This window comes from Haliaeetus leucocephalus, unplaced genomic scaffold, assembly GCF_000737465.1.
Source record: "Haliaeetus leucocephalus isolate CR32 unplaced genomic scaffold, Haliaeetus_leucocephalus-4.0 Scaffold646, whole genome shotgun sequence".
NCBI lineage: Eukaryota > Metazoa > Chordata > Aves > Accipitriformes > Accipitridae > Haliaeetus > Haliaeetus leucocephalus.
The window spans coordinates 2,940,101-2,960,613 of record NW_010973082.1 but is presented as its reverse complement, the minus strand read 5'-3'; the positions used below and the strand labels follow the sequence as shown (position 1 = coordinate 2,960,613).

General features: G+C 34.3%; 1 protein-coding gene across 1 annotated transcript in view; it reads left to right on the top strand.

Annotated features, from left to right (window-relative positions):
• The window catches only part of CEP112 (centrosomal protein 112kDa), a 174,732-nt gene that overhangs the window by 30,682 nt on the left and 123,537 nt on the right, over nt 1-20,513 (top strand). The window contains exons 6-14 of the mRNA XM_010578736.1: nt 4,103-4,189; nt 6,111-6,210; nt 7,422-7,540; nt 9,613-9,756; nt 12,626-12,780; nt 13,115-13,244; nt 14,217-14,309; nt 15,114-15,173; nt 18,689-18,768. Of these exons, the coding sequence (XP_010577038.1) occupies nt 4,103-4,189; nt 6,111-6,210; nt 7,422-7,540; nt 9,613-9,756; nt 12,626-12,780; nt 13,115-13,244; nt 14,217-14,309; nt 15,114-15,173; nt 18,689-18,768 (968 nt within the window). The remainder of the gene's footprint in view (nt 1-4,102; nt 4,190-6,110; nt 6,211-7,421; nt 7,541-9,612; nt 9,757-12,625; nt 12,781-13,114; nt 13,245-14,216; nt 14,310-15,113; nt 15,174-18,688; nt 18,769-20,513) is intronic.

Genomic DNA, 20,513 nt, shown 5'->3' with positions numbered 1-20,513 from the left:
CTTCTGTCATGAAAAACTGAGATACCCCCCCCCCCCCCCCCAAAGACTTATGACAGTTGCAGATTAAACTCTATCGGTTTAAGTTTGACAGTTATTTAAATTTCCATAGCACCTAACGTGTGCTATGAAAATACAGGATAGTGATACGATGAAACCCCATTTTCAGGTAACTATTTGCTGGTTTTGGTGGTCTTTTGTTTTTTTAATTAGGAAGAAAGTGTGACTAGGCACATAAAAGCAGTTCTGTTGATACCACCCTCCATGGCTTTAAATAACAGGGACAGCACAGATGTTTGACATCAGTATTGTTTACATGGCCTTAGGGTTTAATTGCCTCATACTCTCTGTAAGGAGAATAAACAATGACAGAAATCCAAAGGAATGATGTTCAGGCAACAGCAAGGGCTGCATTTCATACATAGTTGCAAACTTCTCAACTATAGCTAAATATCTACACTTTTTTTTTTTTGTGTGTGAATGGTAACATGCCATAAATTTAATGTTCTCTGCTGCCTCTTAACTGGTAATAAAAGGTATTAAAACTGATGAGCATGAGCACAGTGAATTGCTTCTAACAAGGTGAATGACTTTTCTAAGTTGTTTTTATCTATTTTCTCTAAAACTTATGAAGGTCTTTGATACTGTTGTAGGTTATTTTGTTTCTCAATATGTGTTTAATAAATAAAGTAAAGCTGAAGTGCAAAGGGCACTTAATAGAGTCATAGCACATAAAGTTACAAAGCACTATTCCACAGGAAATTGAGACAAACTTAGCAAATGAGGTTTGACATTTGGTAACTACAGATATGTGGTTGACTCAGTTTGCATGGTTTTAATTTGAAAGATACTCCTTTATTGAAATTAGTATTTAATAACGTGTTTAAACTTTGAAATGGAAGGGGAGAAGTTTCACTCCCAGTTGTGAAGTGATGAGCCCATTTGCTTCAACCCCAGCCTTAATGAGATCACTTTTTAACATGTGTTTACATGACTCAATTTTTTTTATCTACATATGTGGTGAGATTGGAAGTCTGCCTTACACAAAGGGTGGGTCAAAAAGCAGATTTATAAATGAAACCAGTACTCCAAGCTTTGCTATATGATGCTGTTTTGTTGTTGTTATGCTTTCTGGCTCTTCCAGCGGTTTTCCACAGAAGGGATTGTAAGTGTAGGATTTTTAAATCAATATATCTTTATTTTTACAGCAAGTGCTCAGATTAACGCTTCCAGAAGTTGTGATGAAGATACATGTGTATCTTGGAACTAGGGACCATTATAAAATTTAAATGTTGTTGGAGATTTTTTATTTTATTTTATTTTTTACATGTTACTCATTACAAACACAGCTTTCCTCTTAAGACTACCTGAAAACTCCGTGTGCACGTCAGCTATTGAATTTCAAACACTTTAGTATGGGGCTTGTCACATTTATTTATATAGTAGGTCCTGAAGGGACAAAATTATGTAAGTTGTGGATGAAGCAGACAGGGCAGGAAAATGTCTGGGGTGCTGAAACTTCAGAATTTCATATAGGTTTATAAAAGTTGAGGACCCTGAGTTCTTTTGAAGGTATCTCCTTTTCAGCCCTCAGCTGATGAGAAGTTAGTCTTTGGGATTTTTCAAGTAAGAGGGTTTTTTTTTTTTTTACTTTACTTTTTCTTTGAGTATTAAAAATAATCTATTTTGTTATTACAGTCTTTGCCTTCATTAAGAGCTGCCTTCTGTATCTTGGATGCAATTTTCACATTTGTTGTTTGGTTGCAACTAGCTCTCCTTTTTGGCAAGTAGTCCCAAAATCTGTGAAATTTTAAGGGATGCCTGTTCTACTGGAAGTACTGCAATGAATTAATGAACTAAAATTGATGAGAACTAGTGCAAGTGCAAGAATGGTGTTAAGTGGAAGATTAATGACAAGGAGTGGGAGCCAATTTCAAGTACAGGGATTTCTACTGTCAACCTGTGGGAAAACAGCCTTGTGGCTGAGAACAATCACCATCCCTTAAAAATATATGTCCATGTTTAATACAAGACAAATTTTAGAGTTTGATTTATTTTTATGTTCTTTCAACCTACAGAATAATAAAACGTAGACCAGATCTCAGCTGATGCAAACTGCCAAGGATTAATTTACATCAGCCAAGACATTCTTACTTTATTAATAAGTTTTAAATGTAATGTGTTTGTGCAGATTTAATAGCTATATGAGTGCAATAGCTATACATCAGTAATTCATAAGCTCTTAATGTAATTCAAGTAGACTGGACTCTCTTTCATGTTTAGTTTCTAGTATTTGTGTTTTTACAAGACCTTCATTTTTTTTTTTTTTTATGGAATGTCCATAGACTGTCTGTCTGGAATTGGATTACTGTGCTGCCTTTTTTTTTTTTTATTCAACACTTATTTATCACGTGGGGCTAAGATTTTTCTTCTATAATGTCACTTTGTTGGAGGGATATATACATATATTTCTTTTCATATATACATATGTGTATATTTCATGAATAGAACATGGTTTTTTATCGTGATGCTTATTTTTGGATGATAAAAGAGATGGCTGACAGCTGAGAATACTGTCTATTTTCCTTGGATTAGTTGTCAATCTAACTTTTTTTTCCCCTGATGATTTGCATAAGACTGTGTACCTATTTAGTCTTGGGAGATGGGTAGCCTCCTTATATACAGTGTAATAAGCAGGCGTATACTTTGGGTATCAGTGGATGTGGAGTCTGGAAAAAAAAAAAAAAAGGATTTTTGTAGCTCATGTTTTAAGTCACAGTAATGTAGTGATGTTTTCAAGTCACAATAAACAGAAATATATAACACAAAGTAATCATATAAAAGAAGTTAATTTTTAGTGTGTTTATTGTTTGTATATATTAGATAAAGATTCATGCTTGAATGACTACTTTTGATAAGTCAAAGGAATAAAAATAAAAGCTGAATGAATAATGCTTGTTGGTTCATTCAGAGTTTGTCAGTTGGGAGTATTAAAAGTCAGGTTCTTAGTTGAGCTAAACAAAAATTGGAGAACTGAAAATAGCTGGATGGTGATGGGAGTCCAGTGTCCAGCTCCAAGGCAGGTAGACCTCAGCACTATGGGCTCTTAGAACATCCAGAAGGCAAATAGATTTTTTTTTTTTCTGTTGGCAACAGACAGCTTACAGTTGTCTTCTGGTGAGATTTTGGGAATCATAGTCCAAGGATTTTGGTCTGCCCTTTCTAAAGTAATGGGGGTCGTTGGGACCCGTCCCTGTGGGGAAGCTTTTCTGTCCACTTTGCTTTCTGAACAGTAGAAACGATTAAATGTGGAAGTGGAATAGCCTGAATCTGAACTCGAGGTGTCACTTTTGTTTTTTAGAAAACTCTGAGAAACACAAGATACCTATCATATTTGCAGAGTCCTGAAGACAGTGTTTAATGGCATAGTGAAACTATGCGAGAGATTTAAAAATACTTTAAAGATGAAAACTTGGACTATAAGTAAGAAGTGGCAATGTGTTGTTGTGCCGAAGGGGTTCAAGTACGCTACTTGGGACAAATAAAAGCAGAAGCAGGAAATGTATTTTAGCAATCAAATTCAGCAGCAATATCCTTAATCCCATTCTAAGTAACCTTTAAAAGGAAATGTGTTTATAATGTGAAATCTCTGAATAATAGAAAACAAACAAAAATAAACATGCATCTGGGCCAAAGGACATTCTTTGTATAAATGTAACACCTGCCTAAAGAATAAAAGCAAGTTTACCATACTTGGTATATTAACAGAAATATTAAAAGTTTCATTCTTAAGTGTTTATTTAAATAAAGGACAATAGCTTTTTCTGGGCAGTAGCAGTTGGTTTTATTGCCAACTAAAACATGTTATAAATTCATTTTCTAAATAAATAATTTACGTTGAGATCTTTTCTAACAGTTTTATCCAATAAATATTAAAAATTTGAGAAACTGAATATAGATTTTTTCATAGCAATTATTTGTTAGTGACTTCCCATTGTCTTCTCATAGGCATGAATGATTAATTTAAAAGTTATGCAGAGGTCATCAGTGTAATTTATTCTTTATTTTGATGAAGCTATATATCTGTTCTATTTTGCTTTTAAAGCTGGACATGAAAATGAAAATAGCAGAAGGTAAATTTCATGAAGAAAAACTTAAATTACAGCAGAAGCACGATACTGATGTTCAAAAGGTAAGAAGTGTTTGCATTTTTTTCGAAGACAGTATCTAAAACAAAATAAGAGAGTCTGATTACAATAAATAATTTGCATTTGTACTTTAATTTCTTCACAATTGCAGTTAATGTTCCTTTAAAGTAGGATTGTAAGTAACAGTTTGCATAAGCTGACAGGAATGCAAAATATTCTATGATAACATAAACTTAGGAAGGGAAAAGCGCTTGCAGAAAGTAGATGAAAATACAAGGTGATTTGTTTGTTTGTTTGAACAAGACAACTTATTTTACCAGCTGAACAGCTTCCATGGATCCCTATGCTGATGAAATCATAAACTCATGATTTTTCTTTTAGAGAGAAAACAGTTACATTATAGAAAAATGTGAACAAAAATACTAAAGTAAATTTTTATGGACAAAATGCAAAAAAAACCAGTAGGAAAAGCATCAAGTATATCGCACGTGTTCCCACTAATACAGCAATAGTGCTTGTTCTCGTGTCTCCATTTTGACACTGTATCTTAAAGCATAGGCTGGTCAATAAACAGTTCGTTATTTATGTTATTGCATTGTTAAAGCTGTACGTGGCTTTTAATTCTTCACAGCAATAAAGTGACACCAGATACACTTCCTTTGGGTTAAGTTGGATTTGTCTTTATTGCGTTGCGTAGCGCCACTTTCGGGAAGATTACAAAAAGACTATCAAAGACCATACTGTTACTTTTAATACCATGTTTTAAACATGTGGGGTCAAATTCTGCAAGGCACTAAGTGCCTTCTGAAGCACTCTGATCCCAGGAACGTAATGGGAGTTAAATGCTCAGCGTTGGGATTGTGGTGACTTATCCTACTGTAAGCTTTGCATTACGGAGTACCTCTGTTTTGTTTCTTAAGACTGAGTCACAGACTTGGAGGAAGTTAGTTGACACAACACTATGACACATCAAAGCCTCCTGAAAGGATGTTAATATTTGGTCAGGTGCATATTTGGCTCATCTGTTCTCAAAGTCTGCAAGCATAACTAGCTAGCAAAGCTGAGAGTCTAAAGGAAACAGCTTTGTGAGAATGAGAAATAGTTTAAATGCTTTCTCATCCCCTGAGTTGTCATCCTTTTCTAACTGATGTTAGAATTCCATCTTTTGAAGTTGTTTAATAATGTTGGATATTTTAGAAAAGGTTAAATAGTGTCGTATTAATCTTTAAAGACACAAAACATTTAATGCAGATGGAGTAATATTGTTTTAAGATGAAAGCTTCTGTTTGATGAGAGATTTGGGGCACTTATAAAATTTCTGTGACTTTAATGTTTAAGATAAACACGAAGTTTAAATTAAAATACTATCTCAAAGTGTGCAAATATCGAGCTTTTTTTTTTTTTTTTCCTCCAAAATCAGCATGTACAGAAACGTGGATGTAGTTACACCTCATATACTTGCTCTATTCTAACCCATTGTTTCTTGGAATACGTGCAAAGAATTGCAATTGGTGAAGTACAAAAGAGTGTAATGAAGTTCACCAATTACTTAAGTATTTCTTAAACCTGCTGAGAATTTTAGATGCTTTTAAATTGTATTAAGAACATAAACATGAAAAGGGAAACAAATCCTTCTATTTGCAGTAGTAGCACTGTGAAACTTCCAAACTCAACAAAAGCAACATTGGATTTGTCCAAGTTTAAGAGAAAACAAAAAGACCCCCCTAAAACATGAAACTCCTTTCAATCTACTCTACTGCCCACATTTATCTAAATCAATCCTTTGTTTACGACTTGGCAGTCTTAGCTGTGAAAATTACTTAGATTTAATCACTTAGTCCTTCAGGACCTAAGCACTTCTTGAAGGCAGCTCCTTTGACAGAGATCAGTGTATACTATTTTGTGCACTGGTTGTAGTTTCAGGTTTTTGGACTTTTGTTAAAGTATTGTGAATTTTCCCTACAGATTTTGGATAGAAAGAATGATGAAATAGAGGTATTGAAGTCCCTCTACAAAAACAAACAAAATGAAGCTGAGGAGACAATTAGAAAACTGGAGAAAAAAGGTGATTTTTATCTTCACAGTTGTTGTTTTCTGCATGGTGGTATACTAATGCATCTTTCTTGTGGCTATGGGCTTACGTGTTCCTTCTAGGTGCAGATGTCCCTTCCCTCTTCATTTGCAAGTCTTGACCTAATTTTTTCTTTAGATTTTTTAGAGGCTTGTCCAGTTGTCTTTGCTGTCCAGTTTCCAAACCAATTTTTCCAAGAGTCAGTGTAATCTTATGTTTAATACTTACAGGTTTTATGAGAGTCACCAAGAAAAATTTCTTTGATATCGAAGTATTTTGACCACTTATTGCAAACTTTTTGGAATCTTTGGCACAAGGTTAATTTATTTTTGCATTCAGTACATTTTAATCAAACCACAGTGTGTTATTTATTTAGGACTATTGCGGCAGGAGATTTCAAACATGAGTAGTAGTCTTGAATATGTCGTAAGTACAAAACTTGGCCTGAGTGTGGCTTGTCAGCAGTTTTTGAATGTTAGTTTCTTTCAGAATTCCTTGGAGTCCATTTACACTATGAACTAAACCACAGTGTAAAATAATACACAAGTTTGGTAACCTATGTACAAAAAAGGAGAGTTCCATGTATATTATTTCCTGCTCCTTGGCAAAGTAAATTGTCTAGCAAGGGATCTGGTGCTTCTGTTGGTGGGCTGGTGGTTGCACTCAGCTGTAACTGGTTGTGTTTGTCACCTACACTCTTGCTGGATAGTGAAAATCATCAGTCACTTTTGAAAAGTGAATATGTACCTGCTTTGTTTTCCACCAAATTTGTCAGACTGTAAATTCTTGATGCAATCACTTGCAGTTTAAGTTGGGGAACTTAATTTTGTTGTAGATCTTGGGCATTCAACCTTCACAAGAACCTTTCCTCCTAAGGGTGCACGTAAGATCAGGTTTAAAATGCCTGTTTTCTTTAGGTTACAGAATTTTGTTGATGTATCTTTACTGCTTCAGTAAGGAAAAATGACTATGAAATATTTTGTAAATGAAGTGGAGAAGAGAGAACACCTTGTAACATTTTAGTGACACAGAATTTAAGTGCTAAATTTTAAAGGAGCACGTGCATTATGTATTTTTAAGAGCCAAAAAACATGAGAAAGCCAGGTCAGTTGGAAAACTGATGTAATCTGATTGCATCTGTTGCCAACACTGAGAAATCCCAAAGGTATCTCTTGAATGGTTGTTTATTTTCCCATTTTTGACAGTTCAGACCCTTGTTCGTGAGTCACAAGTCATCAGAGAAGCAAAAGAGAAGCAGATTGTGGAGTTAAAGAAGATGTGTGAGCAAAGCAATGAGTCTTTGAACAATGAGTGGGAGAAAAGGGTAATGAATAATACTTGCTTTCTTTGAAAGACTCCTACAGCATATATCTGGGATAATACATTTTGTCACGTAAAAAAAAATATAAGGAACACTTTACTTTCAATTTTTTTTTTTCTTATGCTGATTTTATTTTTTTCCCGGAGTAATCTGCAAGACTTTTTTGCTGATGCTTGCACACCCACACCCACCCAGCTGGTCTCTCTGTTTCTGGGGTTCATCTGGCCCTCTTGGCAAGTCTCTGGATGTAATAGGGAAGTGTTTATTTCTAGTTGACCTGACACAGAATTTTAATCTCTGTAAACCTGCTGCTACCTGCTGCCACGGTGATTCCTTTGAACTATTATTTTTGCATTGGGTCATGAATTCTTCAATGTATTTTTATTTATTGTTACACTTAAGACAGCAGCAAAGCAGAGAGAAAAGCATGTTTATTGAAAGACAGCTTCACCTTTGTCCAGATTATTGTCAGTATTTGTCTTGCTTACTCCTCTCAGGATAGGGAGGGTCACAAAAAGGGCAAACCCACCTCCCTTCGTAGATGAAGTATGCCATTAAATTTAATTTTTTTGCAGCCCTGCATCTGGAAGTGGTGTTGGTTTTAATTCTTGTCTTGTAAGAGGTAAATCATAAATCTTCTCCTTTGTGCTTAAGACCTTGAGGCTTCACTGTTAGGTGGGGGTTCTTTGTTTTGTTTTAGAGAAGCATTATTTTCAGCCCGAGGTCATCCCACTTTTTGCAGTTACCTAGCAAGTGCTGTTCCTACAGATGTAACTGTCAACAGTGATGCCAGTGTGCAAACAAGAAGGCAAATTAAAATGCTAATATTAATTTTAACTTAATGAAATTACAGAATTGAAATCAGAGCATGTATCTTATGGAAAAACGTGGTTAGTGGGAAGTATGATAGAAATATAGTAAAAGTTAACACTGCAATATTTTTATACTTTATATACTACTACTTCTGTGTATTTTTTAATTTGAATAGATGCAGGTTATTTGAATAGATGTTGCTGACAATAATGCAAATATTACTACAGTCTGTTGTACAGGAGGTAGAGACTCCCAAAATTTTTTGGTTTTATTTATATCTTAATGCACCTGGAGATTAAATATTTATTTATTTATTTTCCCAGATTATTTTTTAAAGGCTCTCAAATTCAGCAAATCTTCTGAACATGACAGTATATACGTGATACTTATAATAATAATTTATTAGCATTCTTACCTTTTGGAAGAAAAATTTTGTTAAGTTACTGCACACTGTTGAAGTCTGTTAAATAATGGTCTGGATTCACAGACACCTCCATGATTTTGCTAGTCTATATGTTGGAGAGAAAAAAATCCATACTTGTGCAAATTAACCTGATTTTTAGCAGTGTGTTTAGAGTGATGCTTTTATTTTGTATATGGCAGCTTTCTCCTTCAGCTGTGAAATGGATTTGTTAGAAACTTGAGAAATACATAATAGCTGTTATACAACCAATACACCATAGAAGTTTTGTATGGTAATTTAACAAATAATGTCATGTCACTATTGTACAGACAGAAAATTTATATTTGAGGCTGTTTAACTAGAAAGGGAGGCCACTTGTGTTCAGAATATAAATCAAGAGTTAGTAATGACACAAATAAGCCTTTCATTTGACAAGTAGATAGTCAAGGCTGTCCAACTTCTTACAAAGTGACAGGCAGATAAACTGGCAGTGTAAGTATCTGGAGAGAGTGTTAGTGTTTCTGTAATAGAAAATAATTAATTTTTGTGCAACAGTCATTGGTGGTCAGTTTAAATATGTAAACAAATAGAATAGCAGAGAATGGCAAAAATAGGTATGTGTTTTAGTATTCTGCATAGATAAGTTATGTCCACTATACATTTTTAAATGACTTCTAAATTACCACTTTATAGAGTCATAGTACACCTAATCAGTGAGCGAATGATCTAGTTTTGTTACAGAGGACAGAAATGTTGCCTGCGCTTGTTAGTTATTCTATTTATGTACTATAATAATATAATACTTAAAAATGCTAGTTTTATATGCCACTCATTATTTGGTAATATTTTTGTGATGCAGCTTCACAATGCTGTGGCTGAGATGGAGAAGGAGAAGTTTAACATTCGAAAGAAGCACACAGAAGATATGCAGGAACTGCTGGAGGACACCAATGCTCGTCTTAGCAAAATGGAGGAAGATTATTCGGAACAGATAAAGTCAACTGTAAGTTTTTTGTAAATATGTCATGACAACAAGTGTCTCTTGCAGTATTCAAATGTCATGCATTTGTGCAAAAGTGTACATAAATACTGTTAGGCTGAGAAATGTTTTTGGTACTGCAATGCAGTTGTTCTACCTTGGAAGAGAACAGTATCCTGGCAGCCAGTCCAACCAAGGATTTTTGCCCCTGGATAAAATTCATCAAAGTACAGCCCTTCAATGAATATTACACAGATATGTATTTGTATTGAAGGACTGTTTCTAGCATTTCTCACTGTATTTGATTTGAGTTAGCAGAACTTTTGTCTCTGTAGGTTTGTAGACTATAAAAAAGGATTTATATAGTACATCTATTTTCATGGATACATGTGACTTCTTACTTACCCACCTCTTCTTCGAATGATCAAATGCTTCTCTTAGATTAAAGATTAAATAAAAAAGATATTTAAAATAACTGTTGTATTATTCTAATGTATGCCTTTCTTTCCTACAATAATTAGAAACATGTAAGCAGGTGTAATCTGAATTTTGTGCCTGCCGTGTAAATGATGTAAAAAGCAAAAAAATTAACAAATATCCTCAAGAAAGCATACTGTACTTTTTATCAGGATGAAGTATGAAGAAAATTGAATGAGTGAAAAGACAATGTCAAGCAAAATTTATTCCTTTATTAATGAATGTTGAATTTAAAAATTAGCATTCAGATCATGTCATAGGTAACAGTAAATACAGAGAAAAATGGACACAGTCTGTCAGCAAGATTGAATTTAAGAACCATCAAAACTAGACAGATCTTGCTGAGCAGCTTCTGATTTAATAATTAAACAAGGTAGAGTTCAAGGCAGGGCTTAAGATGAAAGACTAGACTGTCACTGGAAATTAGTTTTCTTTTTTTTTCCCTCTTTCTTTCTTTCTCCTGATTTTTTTATTTTGGTTGGTATTTCAGAGTTTCCTTGTTCAGAGTTTCACGTTGTCAAAAATGCCATTGCTGCTAGCAAGTGAAATTGGCTGAACAATTTAACTAATACCATAGAACTGATAAGTGGGGTTTTGTGCACTGAACAAGTATTGACTTCCTTGAGCGGTGGGGGGCCAGGGAGGAGTTATGATATTTGGTGATATGTTAGGTATGACTTTTTTCTTTGGTTTTTTTTTTTCTTTTTTCCTTTGTTTTTTGTTTTGTTGTTGTTCTTAAAAAAACAAACAAAAAACCCCCAAACAATGCCCCCCCCTAAAAAAACCCCCAACAATAAAAAAAACCCACAACCAAATACCCAAAACAAAAAAAAAACCCCAAACCCAAACAACCCATACTGTGCAGCTGGCTTTGCATTGATGGAAAAGTTTGCTGTACTCTGTTTGTGAAACATCTTAAGCCAGCTGACAAAGTTCAGGTGAGCATTCTGGCAATGGGATGTTCTTGCATTCGTTCAGGCTCATTTAATGATTCTGTGACAGTTGGGGCACTGACTTGAGATGGCAGATGTTTCAGTTTTTATTTTACTTTAACAGAGGGTGAAAATACTGTTCCACTTCCCTCATCTTTGGACCTTTGTTAATATAAAAATAACTATGATACGTACATCCTGGAAGGACAGCTGTGTCTTATTTTTTCGACTCCAGCCTCCTGAGGAGTTCTCTCATTTCCGTGCACATCAACATAACTTTAGGGAAGAGTGGGAATTAGTAGAGTAGTCTCGTGCTACCTGCCTGTTCCCACTCTGCTCACTTTTAAAATTGTTTATATTAGGAGATGAAGTTCTGGGAAAAAGATACAACTTTTGATAGATGTTTGTAATTAATTTATTGAACAGAAGTCACTGTAATTAAACCAATGATTTGGAGAAGTGGATTAGGGAAAGGTATACCAGAGGAATGCACTCTCTGTCTTGATATGGATTTGCTGTATTTCTGTGCACAACACTTTCCTTCTCTGTGTGCCTCCATTTTCCATTAACAAAATGGAGATGATATACTTATCTTACAAGATGATTAGTGAATTATTTAGTTAGTAGTTTTTAATTGATTTGAAATACAACTAGATAGCATTCACGCTGTTAATGTAGCATTTGTATTATAATGTTCTTATATGCTCCAAATCTGTAGCAGATATTACTGTATCTTATTGTTTACATCCTTGGATATGGTTTTGCCAAAGTGCGCACAGAAAAGGCAGTTGTTTCAAATCTATAATTCTTTAGAAACCTAAATGCATTGCTCCTTGTTTTAGTTGAAAAAGTTTATATATATGTATTTTATGTCTGTAAACATATGATGGTTGTAAAAGTATTCGGAAGACTATTTTAGCATGAATGAGCTACAGATTTCACTTGATGCTATACAGTTTAATATGTTTTCTAGCTGACTTATAGCTGCTCATCACCATAATGTTCAGTAAAATCTTTATATATAGGTATACATACACACACACACATATATATTCTTTTTTTTACTCAAATACTCTTTTTCCACATGTAGTTTGTACATATTGCTAGTAGCACGCTTTTTGGTTAATGGAAGATCTAAAAATGCTTTCCATGTATTAACATCCATTACAGTTTTCTATAGTAATATCTGTCATCTCTCTCATTTTAAAAGATTTGTAGTTTAGTAATCAGTTGCACATATTGTTTTGCTTAGGGGAGAAGACATGTTACTTTGGGCGGGGGGAATAGACATCCATATTTTGAAGATTTATTTATTTTTTTATATACAACATAGAATTTACTGTCATGATTGATGACAGCTTTGCTATTGTAACTCTTGTGTCTCTGGACCACCAAAGAACCTTGTTGCTCTAGGCTACTGAGTAACAACAGGGGTATACCCTAATTTATTCTGGTGGTTTCTCAACAATGAACTATTCTTTTAGAACCAGACGGTCAAAAAACTGGAGGCTCGTGTCCAGCAGTTGACTGTTGAGGCTGAAAATAGTAATTTACAGCGTCAAAAATTATCTCAAGAAAAGACTGATGCAGAACAACGTTACCAGGCGGTATGCTCTGAACTTCAGGAAGTGAAAGCAAGGTAATTAAATAGCAGTTGCTGGTTTTAACATTGAAGAATATGGAATTTCCGAAAGCAAACATTTATTAATTTTATTTCAAGAACTCAATGAATGGCAATTGGCATTAGAAAATTGTCACAAAAATGTATTAATTGGTGTAAAACTCATTTTGAAACTGACCCAAACGACCATCGTAAGGAGCATGTTATCTTTCCACTATTCATAAGCATTTCATTCTGTTACAATGAGCACGTGGTACAGGCAAACTTGTGTACTCTGTAGAATTGATACTGAGCAGGTAAGATGCCAAAATATGAAAGTAATTTCCATAATCTGTTTGCTTCCTACTTGTAGGCAGAGCTCACTTCAGAAGGACAAGGACCGTATTATACAGGAATATGAGGAGAACATTCAGCAACTACAAAGTAAATATGATGTTGATATAAATTTTATAAAGCAGGAACATGCTCTCTCTGCAGCTAAGGTATGCTTCCACATATAATAGGCATTAAAATGTTGTTTATTTTTTAAGTGGTCTCCTCAATATAAATGTAATGCTTATGAATAAATCCAAGGAACTGTTCAGTTCCCCAAATTACTCATGTGCATAAGTGTAAAAAAAAAAAATTGTGATTTAATTTTTCACTCCCAAATTTGACTGAAGAATCATCTGAAGTTGACTGATAAATTATGGTGTGTATTTCCATAGCTGATTCAGATAAGGTACAATTAATATGCTGATTTCGTTTGTGCGTCTGTAAAATTTCTGAATACCAGAGGACCTCAGCACACTTAAAGACTTAATGTTTTCATAAGGCCTCTTCAATGAGGGAAGGTATTTTTTCTAGAAATAAACTGTCTTGCAGGCCCCTTAATATGGAACATTATGTTAAAAATTTATGTGTTTAAGAAATTATTTTTAAATTCTGCAACTGTACATTCCACCCAAAATGTAATAATTCTGGTTTGTTTCTGTAGAAACATCTATCAGGTTGATATCTACCAATATGCATAGGTAGATATATAGTATATATTTAACATAACTTTCAAGTTAAATAATTGTAGAAAAGGCTCATGTTTTGAATACCATCTGCTAATCCTTAGAGCTGTAGGACAAATGGGGTCTTCTGCATTTATTTACTGGAATTCTAGGAGCTTTGGTGATACTTTACTTAGTTTAATTTACAAGATATTTTTCTTTTGATTCTTAGTGCCAAGGATTTTTTTTTATTAATAGTTATTTTTTTGTGGTTTTGTTTACATTTCTAAGTTAACCAGACACAAAAGTGATGTATCTGGAGTTGTAAACTCATACAGGGTTTTTTTTTCCCCAAGTTGATAATTTTTCTGATTTCCAGGCACCTTTGAGAAATAAATTTAAAAATGCAAAAGATGTATCTGTAAAGCTAATGAGGAATGCAACACAAAAGTTCCTTTTTCTGTTAAATCCCCACAGGCATCTGATGTGATTGAAGAATTACAGCATAGTGTGTCTCTATTAAAACAACAGTTACAAGATTCAGAACATCAAAGACAGCAACAGCAGAGGGTGAGCCCTGAATTTCTTACTTCTTTTTTTACTTTTTCCAGTGATTTGAATGTTTAGGTAGCCATACTAAAAAGCACTTATACATAACATGCATCTTTATATGTATTTTATTCATAGAAGTATATAGTGTCACCTTATGCTTAAAGGTTGATTTAGAAAGTATGACTAAAAGAGATCACTTTATGGGTAAGAGCATAATTTTCACAGGAACTTTTTCACTGTTGTAATTCACATGATAAAACAGTATAAACATGTATCAGTGGACTATAGAGAAGCATGTCGAAGAATTCCGAGTATCTTTTTCTTCTAAAGTGCAAACATTTTTAAGTAAGTTGAAAAGTTTGTTTTATTTTTCTTGCTTTTTAACAGTTCAGTTCAATATTCCATTTTCCCATAGGCGTTAATTCTTCTATCTCAGGATAATGAGTTACACATCTGTGTCATGTATCAATCCTGGTTTGAGTTTTGGCACCTATTTTTCCTCCTGTGTCTTTCATTTCACAGTTGTTGTGGTACAGAATGGCATTTTAATAGCTCAGGAGAACAAGTTGCTTTTTTCTCTTTAGAAAACATGAGTCATGACTTTTGAGATAGCTGGTTTGGGGGTTTTTTTTGCGTGGATATTTTTGCTTTTGGTTTTATTTTTTTATATGTCAAATTTTTTTAATGATGATATAAAATGGATTTTTAATTTTTATGGACTGTTCTATATAGTAGCAAATGTGTGTGTGTGTTTAACGACTGCTTTGAAATGAAAGAAAAATGTGATTTGTCTATTTAGAATACACATATTTTCCTTTGCAGGATCAAGAATACAAGCTTCAACAGGACAAACTTCACTTGGAGCGTGTATATGAGAAACAGGTAACGTTTTCAGGGAAATATATCATCTTAGCCCATTTCAAATTTTGTTGTATACAGAAGCTAAAGGTTTAAATCTTGGAATCCAAGCATTTCACATGGGTTGGAAAAACAATTGGACAAATTCAAGGAAGATTTTAAGTACAGCTATTTTAAGTACAGAGATATCACCTCTGATTCTAGGTACACTTCATCTTGAAGCACTTTCCAAATACTGCCTGCTCTTTTAGACTTTAAACATCACTAGGTTTCAAATTAAACTTCAATTTTAGCAACTTTATATGTTCAACTCATGCAGTGTTTAGTAAGAGGGTGCGTTGGATCCCTATTTAATTGAAAGAATGCTACTCAAATGTGTCATTTCCAAGTGTGGCAAATTTATAAAATAATGAATTGTGATCATAGCTACTTGTCACTTGGTAACAGCATTTGCAACATGAATTGCAGTGAGTTTTTGGTTGGAGTTCGTGCCTTCTGTGGACTTAAATTCAAATACTTTTTCATTCCGAGATATGTTTTGGTCTAATCTTAGCCTGTATTTGTCTTTTTAGACAAGTCATGGTTTTTATGAACATCGGCCTCAAGAAAAGCATAGGATTGGAATAATATTGCAGGTCTAAATAAAAATATATTAGCATAATTTTGATATCTTCTAGCTATTGAAGTATAGTGGACATTGGTTTATTGCAATACATCGCTTCCTGTGCAGATAAGTACAGATTAAATGTGGCTGGTAATGTCCAAGTGCCATTAAATGGCTCACATCTACGCTATTAAACTTTATGATTCTGGACAGTAAGGTGGATGCCTCTGTATTACTTTTATGCAGTGGTGCGTGTCCTGTGTGAATCTTGAATGAGGTTTGAGGATCGTTAGCATGGGCTAAGAGCATGTCAGCGATCACTCTACACCAGTAAGCACAGATACTGAAGTTTAAACTCCGTATCAGTAAACAAGAAAGTAGGCCCTTTATTTTTAATAGATAAATTTACAGCAGTTTGCTTATTCATAAATTTTGATATAACTGTGTTTTTTAAATCAAATCTTTGAGAAAGGAGGAGAAAAAATACACGTGAACAATGTATGGATATAAATCCATAAAATAGTGTAGATTGGCCCATAAAATACTAAAACAAGCTTGCCTTCAAGTAAAGGAATCATGAAGTCTCTGGTGCAATCTGTTCACTTAAGAACCTACCCATTATCTAATAATCTTTATTAGTCTACAGTGGCTATTGCCTGCTAGGATATTTAAACATCAAACAAATAATAGGTAGTAACCCTAAATGTCACTGTTTGATTAAATGTGCTTATCTGCTGAATCAGGAACCAGTTAGGCTAAATGGTTTTACAAGCGAAGGAAACACCTGCTTTTTATAAATAATCTACCGCTTGTTTTCCAAACATTCAGCTAAGCATAAGAACAGTGACAGATTATTCCTGAGAGCCATTCTTGAGCCAGCTGTTAAATACATATAATTTTACCAGGTTTGGCAATACCTTCTTTATCTTTACTCTCTGATGGACAGACAATAGGTTTTGGAGGCTCTTTCAAACAAACTAAGTATTCAGACTTCCATGTAGTAAACACGCACATGGAACTGCTTACAGTAGAGAATCTCTAAATTTGTTTTTTTATTGGACTATACTCTTATGCTTCTGGCTAAACACTTATTAAAATACATTTTTCTTCATCGTAGTGACTTAATAGCATGTAACATTGCAAATGATTGTAGGTGAATAAAGGATTTCCTGTGCTCCCCATCCGGTAAAGAAAAACATGCCGAGTACCTCACATCACCACATTGTTACTTGAGCAATCCTAAAAGCAAAACAAACTCTTGTACTTATCTGCCTTCAGCAGCAAACCATTATGGAAACCCATGGTTTGGACCATGCCTGGGAGGTTGCCAAATTCTGAAGCTACTTTCCTGTCTTGATCCAGAAGTACCAGAGAAAAGAATTCTTCATAAAAATGGCTATTTCTGATTAGTGAATTTAGGAAGTGGGAGTCAGCTTTTGTTCAATGTTTTTTGCGACTATATTGCTTTATATTATAGGGAGAGAAGCAATTTCTCAGATTGCTAGGATGTGTTCTTTGTGAGGTCTTGAAAGTTGCCATTTTCATTCTGCATTGATTAAATACTGATAGGAATTAAAATAGTATTTCAAATTTAAATTGTAACTAAAATATACTGGGAAGAATGCAAATATTTAGAGGAGAATTAAAGGGCCTCAAAGTTTTTTGTAAGCGAGTATTTTTAGGTTATTTATGTAAGAGATCTGTTTGTCTCACTTCCGTGTGCAAATGTCTTTCAAAATATGTGTGTATACATACTGCCTGGTGTAATGGCAGTTGCACGGAGGAGATCTACTTGGAAATGCGCAGTTTGCTTGGGGAAATGGAAAGGAAGATGGTTAAGCAGCATGGCTGAGCAGATGAAAATGGAGAGACGTGTGGGATCCCGTGATGTTAGACAGTTATGATCCTCTCCTGTGTACTGAGGTCATGTTCGGTGATGCGGAAGATTTTTATACTGCAAGGTTATTCAAAGCGAACACATATACCAATGCTGATCTAGATAAGAGATGAAGGGGAAGAGAGAGGAGGATGACGAGGGCAGCTCTTTTCTGTTGTGCGAGGATGCAGAGGCTTTCAGGTTGCGCTAGGACTGATTTCTTGCCGCATCCATTGGGGTGACAGTTGACTTATTCTTCTGGATAATATAAGCACTGTAATTATAAGCAGCATGTGGTCACAGTTTACTATGGAATAATAATTGTTAGCTAAGATGCTCTATCATTTTAGAGGGGTCTGTGTGCTTTTTGTGGGTTTGGTAGTTGTACAGTCATACAAGAATGCCATACCCCTGCATTTCCAAATGGCGTTTTTAATCTCTGGATGCAAAATGGAAGAATGAGAAGTTTTATATGATGATTCAAGCACTCTGATTTGATTTCACCGGGTCAGGAGTTCAGTAGGAGTAAACCACTTTTCCTCAAAGTTTTACTTTTCTTAGGAGTATCTACCCTCAGCTAGTTAATGTTTGAGTATGTGTTATTCTAAAGTAATGTTATTTACTATCATTATGTTTGGTATTTTTATTGTTGTAAGAACTGATAAAAAGTAGTCCACTTTGGGTATTTACAATTTGGTAAGTAGGAACTCTGCACCATAGAGAATATATATCATCATTTTAGGCAGATTTCTAGATGCTTTCCTGTATTTATCCAAAGAAAATCTAGTTCCTTTTTATGTAATTACTGATATTTCTTTATTCTAGAGAATAATATTCATTTTGAGGAGAAAAAATAGCTCTATTTGCTGTATTCTCCTACTTCATCTCCTCGTTAATCCTTATTGCATTTTATGTAATTTTGAAAATATATAGACGGTTATTTACATCAGTGCAAAAGAAATATGCAAAATAAATAGTTTTTATAATTTAAAATAACATTTTTTAAAATCAGACTTTGTTTTAGCTAAAATATGGTATTTTTTTTCCTTCAAATGGTAGATTCATGGCATCCGGAATGATCTTGATAAAGAAAGAGGGGATGCTCAAAAGAAAATTCGCAAACTGGAAGAGACATTGAAGTAAGTGAATATGGAATAATCGTTGAGCCATCCCCAATGTTTTAGTCAAATTTATTAAATAAACTTATGCTTTGTCTCCTATAACTGCCTTCCTATAATTTGTCTGGGTTATCTTCCCATTGTAAAGCTGCATCTTCAGGGTTCTAGTCAGCCATAAAAATTAAAGTAAAGCAAGAACCAAGCCACCCAAATTTGTTGACTTTCAAGTGGTAGGAATAAAACAGAATTGAAGTTAATGATGTCAGCTGGTCTTGCCCTGTCAAATAAATGAAGCCAGCTTCAATTCAGAATGGATTCATAGTAGGCAAATAATCCAAACTAAAGACTAGTTGCTTTGGACTATTTTAGAGGAAAGGATAAATTTGAAAAACGTTATTTATTTAAATTATATTTTAACTTGATTTCATATATGATGTTTGAGATTTCTTTTTTTTTTAATATCCATAAATTACAACTTTAATGTGGATTTTTTTTCTCTTTGATACCACACTTTTTTGTGTGAACACTTGTTTTTCAAATGTAACTAAGGCTTGGAGAAATGATCTGCAGCAAACAGAAGACACTTTTCATTAAGTAACTTGGAACAGCTTTTTTGCTGACTTTGTACATTAAAAAACTAATCAGAATGCAACAAGTTATGATGTTTTCTGAGCGGAGGAGTGGTTTACGTACAGCAGATGCACATGTGACAAGATAGGCTCTTGTTATGCTGCTTCCATTTTTGATTATGTAAAATATTATTTCCATGGGTTTCTCCAGTTTAAATTCAAAGTTATTGAAATAATTTCTAGGGAAAACAGATTATTCTGAAACAAGCCAGAAGTTATTTGCTAAAACTGCTCAGTTAATTGTTACAATGTGTCTTATCTAGGCAGATAGAGGCTTTGTGAAGATACTTCTATTCAATAAAAGTCACAGGGCTGAAGTCTGTGTTCCTTTATTTCTACAATCTCTTAGGTATTTGGCATAAATAGAGACTATCTTAAATCACTACAGGCATTAATAAAAAAATCTAGCTTTTAATCTTCAAATTCTTTACACTGGCTATTATTTATAATTTTGGGGGAGATTGAATTGTTATCAACTAAACTTAATCTTTTAGTATTTTAACGTCTGATTCATTGATAATTTAGTTGCATTAATTATCTTCCATATCTTTCAAATAAAATGTCAGATTGCACTTACGTTAGTAAAATAAGCCTGACTTTACAGTCCACTGGCTGCTCAGAATTTATGCGCCATGTGGGTGCTGTCAGTGCAGAGTAAACATGGTAGTGCTTCACTTCAGGCAAGTATTTGTAAAGTGGGTTAGAGTGCTGTGGGTTTTGAACTTACTTTTAGGTAACAGCTCTGCACTGAGAAGCTCTTGCAGATAGCTGAGTAGGTCCTCATTTATTTCAGATATTCCCTAGCTGTACTTAAGCTTAGGTTTAACGTTTGAGTTGGAGTAAGGATTTGAAAGACAAAAGTTTCAAGACTCCAGTTTACTGGTAGATGCGTCAGGGCCCGCAAATTAAAATGACATTGGCAGAGGCCAGTCCCACCCGTGTACTTTGGGTGAGTGGGTCCTTTGGGCAAAACTGAGGATGGGTCAGCCTCTGGGATCGCAGAGCCCTGGAGACTGCATGACAGGTTAAAAGTATGTCTGGACTATTTCCCCTACAGCAAGTGATTAATACCTGTTCCCAGTTTTCAAAGAGTCTTCTAATATAAGCTGCTTCCACTCACATTGTAGAGTACTTTTC